General features: G+C 38.3%; 1 protein-coding gene across 1 annotated transcript in view; it reads left to right on the plus strand.

The window, feature by feature from the left end:
• The window catches only part of LOC105625573 (limulus clotting factor C-like), a 6,091-nt gene extending 1,996 nt beyond the window's left edge, over positions 1-4,095 (plus strand). Inside the window, exons 2-9 of the mRNA XM_012206896.1 lie at positions 224-998; positions 1,117-1,221; positions 1,473-1,690; positions 1,832-2,047; positions 2,299-2,463; positions 2,529-2,827; positions 3,208-3,364; positions 3,573-4,095. Of these exons, the coding sequence (XP_012062286.1) occupies positions 224-998; positions 1,117-1,221; positions 1,473-1,690; positions 1,832-2,047; positions 2,299-2,463; positions 2,529-2,827; positions 3,208-3,364; positions 3,573-3,760 (2,123 nt within the window). The 3' untranslated portion in view covers positions 3,761-4,095. The remainder of the gene's footprint in view (positions 1-223; positions 999-1,116; positions 1,222-1,472; positions 1,691-1,831; positions 2,048-2,298; positions 2,464-2,528; positions 2,828-3,207; positions 3,365-3,572) is intronic.
• Positions 4,096-5,489: the final 1,394 nt, after the last annotated feature.

The following is a 5,489-nucleotide window of genomic DNA, read 5'->3' on the forward strand; positions in this document are numbered from 1 at the left end:
TTGTGTGTGTGTGTGTGTGTATATATATATATATATATATATATATATATGCCTTTTTTTCTACAATATAATCAAGTCGGTGATTTTTCCATTAAATAATTTTCTTGTTTGCGATTGACTAAATTTCAATACAAAATTAATATTAATGTTTCTCGTATATGTGATGTGATAGAGAAAACTTTTCGAGAATTGATATTTACGTAGAAATTATTCACTCTTTTAGTATCTCTACAAGCTCGTGCGCAGATTTTGGACTATGGCTTTTCTGATCGATACGAAATAACAGCCACGAATGGCCCATCAGGTCGTTCTAAATGGAGCGGCAACACTGATCTTTCCGGACCACCAGGTCATAATAAAAATAAATGGGGGGGTGGTGGTAAAGGGCCACCAGGTGGTCGCGGTCCTCCCGGATTAGGGGGCGACGGTCCTCCAGGATTGATTGGTAAACGTCCTCCTGGCTGGAACAAAGTGGACACTGAAAATTCGTCCGAAGGTGAAAATTATCCACGTCCAAATAACAATAAAAACCATTCACGTCCAAATAACAATAAAAATCATTCACGTCCAAATAATGGTGAAAACTATCCACGTCCAAATAATGATGAGACTTATTCACGTCCAAATAATGATGAAAATTATTCACGTCCCAATAATGGTGAAAACTATCCAAATAATGATGAAAATTATTCAGGTCCAAGTAACAATGAAAATTCTTCACGTCCAAATAACAATGAAAATTATCCACGTCCAAATAATGGTAACAACTATTCACGTCCAAATAACGAAGAAAATTATTCACGTCCAAGTAACAATGAAAACTATCCACGTCCAAATAACGATGAAAATTATTCACGTCCAAATAACAATGAAAATTCAAGTACAAATAATGGTGGATCCATTCAAAGACCTTATCCTGATTACAATAGAGAGGGCCCCCATGGTCCAGGCGATCGCATTTCCGATCGAAATGAATATCCACAGAATCGACAGTGCAGGTACATCTGACTGCCTCTCAAATTAAAAATATATAATTCTTTATTAATGTATGACGGAGATGGTTATATTCGTATTAGTAAAATAATTAACAAAAAAATTTTATTTATTTTTAATCAGGGATGACGAATTTCATTGTGGAAGTAACGAGTGCCTACCGCGAAGGGTTAAGTGTGATAATAAAAATGATTGTCGTGATTCCAGCGACGAAGAATTTTGTATGGCGTAAGCTAAATGCTTCTTAACTATGCATTTTTATATTAATTATGTATCTTCTTTAAATGCTGCTTCTTCGAAATTCATTACTTACGACATGAATAAATTGATAATAATATACTTGACTCGGATGTAAACATACTTGATTTCTTCTTTTTTTTATCATTATCTTTCTGATAGCCTTCTGAACTTCTCTTTTTATTTGAAATCTTAGCTTTAAATGTACAATTTTCTATATTTTACATTTTGTGAAATTATAGGAACAGAAATAATGATGAAAGCTGTGTTCTACCTGAACAACCAGAAGGTGGACATTACAAATTGGGTGGTTGTGATGAAGGTTGCGATAAACGTCCTGGTGATACAGTTCCTAAAAACAGCTTCCTCAATTATACCTGTAAAAGCAATTACATGTTGAAAGGAAACACCATTTCCGTTTGTGTCGACAACCGGTGGTATCAACCGCCTTCATGCCTTAGTAAGTTTATTTCAACGGTATATATTTATTTTTAGAAGCATCGAATGACGTTAAGATCTCTACTAGAAATAATATTCTTCTTATTTAATGTCATATAATATAAAATTTATTGTTTATCTTCTCCGTTGATTATCTCTGTAGAAATCTGTTCACCGTTGAACAGTACCAGCGTAGACATTTCCTGCAGCTACCACGGGAAAACGGTGTCCTGTAACGAGCGTATATTGCCTGGTACGCAGGCTACACTCGCCTGTAAATCATCTTATAAATTACCTTTAACGAACGATCCAGCTTACAGAGAGATCACGTGTCTCGACGATGGTTTATGGGATCGTCGTCTTTTTCGCTGTCTACCAGGTACTTGTCATTTGCATGCTTCCTGATATGAGGAACGAAAAACGAAAAAGTCTGGATGGATTGAACGTCGACCGTGCATGTTACCATCCATTAGTAGACCACATGACGTTTTTCTGCAGTAATTGCCGTCTGAGCGTATAAGATTACGGTTTCGAGACTTTATTTTAGCTAGTGATTTATAATCCGGCTGTTCGCCTGCAATTATCGTGCCATCGTACTGCAAAAATATTAACGATATTCTGGTTAATTAGAATGCGGAACGTCCATCGCGCACGGCAACACGTTAATCGTAAATGGATTCGCAGCCAGAGCAGGGATATTTCCATGGCACGTGGGTATTTATGCCAAGGAGAATACGGGCAGGTACCAGCAGATATGTGGCGGCACTTTAATTAACAACAATCTCGTCGTATCAGGTAAATTATCGGGCTGGTGAATCATTCTATTCTTAGATTTACTCTCGTTGCGTGTATATTCGTAGCTGCCCATTGTTTTTACGATGAGGTTTACAACAAACTGTACAACGAATCGAAATATGCTGTGGCCGCCGGCAAACATTATCGTGATTGGAACGCCAGAGAAAAATACGTGCAGAAATCGTTGGTGGAGAGCATCCAAGCGAACAGCAGGTACCAGGGAGCGAGAGGTAATTTCGCCAACGACATAGCTTTATTAAAGTTGGAGACGCCCTTCGAGCTGACTACCTTAGTGAGGCCCGTCTGCGTAGATTGGGACAACACGCACGAGAGAGAGCAGCTGCAAATGAGACACAGTGGCAAGGTAATAATACGGGCCAAGTATCAATCATGAGAACCGACTAATTGGCACGTCTTAGCACAATTTAATTAATTACAAAGGCGCTTTGTAATGTCCGAGCGAAAATACATTTGGCGAGATACTAGTTGTAAACTGCATTAACGACCTGGTTTTGAACTAAACTTCGACTGCGTGCATGTTGGGACATTGTTACATCGTGTTTACGTTAATTGCTACGAGTGCAATGTACGCTGCACTCACGCGGTTTTGTATCCAATCGCGAGTGGGAAGCTATTTAATTTTTGTAAAGTGGCTCGTTTCGACCGTCATTCGGAGAACGAAGATCGAATGAAATGTAAAGAGAAAAATAAAAACGGATACGTGAGCTCACTTTGTGATTTCAGGTTGTCGGCTGGGGCAAAGACATCAAAGGCGAATCCACCACGAGCTTACACGAAATTGACATGCCGTTCGTGCCGTATGATCAATGTTTGTCCGCGGTTCCTCAAGATTTTCGAGGATATCTCACGTCCGACAAATTCTGCGCCGGCCATTTGAACGGTAAGTTTACGTGTAAATATTTGCTAGATTTATTTGCTTGCTCTCATAGAGAATTTGTAAGATTATCTCAGTAATTGGATGATATCAAGTAATGATGTTAAATGGAGTAATTATAATGATACGGTTGCACATCTCTGCTACAAATCGAAAAAAAATGATTCTCTTTAGTGTTTTATAATCGTTCATAAAGTAATTGCATAATTGTTAGGCTCGAGTGTCTGCGACGGAGATAGTGGCGGCGGCTTGTGCTTTGAGAAGGATGGCATTTGGTATCTTCGCGGCATTGTGAGTGTAAGCCCAGAGAACAAAGGCACTTGCGATTACAACTCGTATGTTGGATTTACCTCCATCAGTCATTTCCGTGATTGGATTCGCGAGGCCTACGTGAACGCGTAAATGTTTCATGAAATATATGAATTGTGTCAACCCGTGAAATATATCGCCATATCATCGAGTCTGTAACGCTAGACAATTCGATGTGACGTCAAAACAAGATAACTGCAACAAAGCATTATTGACGATTATAAATCTTCTTCGCAATTTTTTAGCATCGAGTGGCAAAAGCGTGAAAATGGAAGAATAGAGATTTAAAGATTTTTTGCACGATATAAAACTGTTGAAAACGCAATATTATCTCTGAGAGACGTTGTCGAATATGATTTATAAAAAATTTCAAAAATCTATACTGTGTATGATACTCTTTTATCACAATAAAACTCTTTAATTATATTACACACAGTTGTGACGTATGTTTAGGAATCAACAAGGAAGTCATTATGTCTGATCGTTTCTGCGTCGTTGCATAATTATCCCCACTTTAATTTTCCACGGTCATATAGATAAGTATCTTAATGCACAAAGTGACGCAATATGAAATCGATTGTATTTTCATATGAGTAATAATCTTGTTGCTACAATCGTGACGTTTACTGCGCTATATGTATATGTATGTATATTTCCACACATTTTTTAATATTAGTACACGAACGCGTAGATCGAGCCGTATCGAAATGCAATTGAATGACGAGCGCCGTGACGGACGTCCTGCAGGACGGCTTTATCTGACAGAAATCTAAATTAGTAACGCGTCGTTTTATTTACAGCGGCGTCGTGTCATTCGTAACGTAAAGCACGGTGTCGTCGAAGATTTCTTTTGTTTTTTGTTATTCCGATGCGTGATGTCCCCCGCAGGAATTTCCCAGTGATATTGAGATTATCTTCGACGGGTATCGGTACCCACATGGATTTTGTTTTGCGAGCTTACTGTCTACTCGATAAATTGAGTTGCGGAGTTCGATGACGCATCGGTTGTAGTCGGAGCTATTTGAGCTTCATATTTCCCACAAATTCAACGCGATCACGTTCCTACGGTGATTATGCTCGGCGAACGTAGATAATTAATATCCTTTATTGTCGTTGGAAATAATAATTTCATGCGAACGTGTATATACGTATGTGTGTATATGAATAGTTGAATATTTCACAGTATCCTACGGAATGCACATAGTACGTGTGATTGTTCCAGTAAGGAAGCGTGTGTATATCTTGCGAGTTTCACAATATAGACGACATACCTAACTCATTAGCTATTAATTATTTAATTAGAACTACCGTATCTTAGGGCGTATAATATGTACCGCGTGGATATATGTATTCAGCGGTGTCAGATACACAGGTGTATGCATGTGTTTGTATCTGGGAACCCGCGTTTGCTCTCTGCAAGATTCATACATTAACAGGATGTGTTCGTTTGCTCATTGGTAAACCGTAGTATGATCATTACACTAAGGTTGGAAGTGGATAACCAGAACGCGTACATGCGGATCAGCTCGATAAGGCTCGATCGATACGGCAAGGAAATCTAGTTTGAAACAAAGCTATTTTCGAGCTTGCGAAACGAGAGATCCGATACAAACGGGACTTTGGAAAATTACATCAGCTTCGAAGTTATAAATTTGCAATATAAACATTTCGTTTAGTTTTATTCTAGAGAGAAATCAATCTGTATTTCGATCAGCCACGTGTATTTGTTAATAAAATCATTTAACTTAAATACGCAACTGTAACCTTGTAAAGTTTTGTATTTCTCGACGATTCTTCACGGCGCTCACTTTGCAGAAATTTG

The sequence above is a fragment of the Atta cephalotes genome, assembly GCF_000143395.1.
Source record: "Atta cephalotes unplaced genomic scaffold scaffold00003, whole genome shotgun sequence".
NCBI classification, from domain to species: domain Eukaryota; kingdom Metazoa; phylum Arthropoda; class Insecta; order Hymenoptera; family Formicidae; genus Atta; species Atta cephalotes.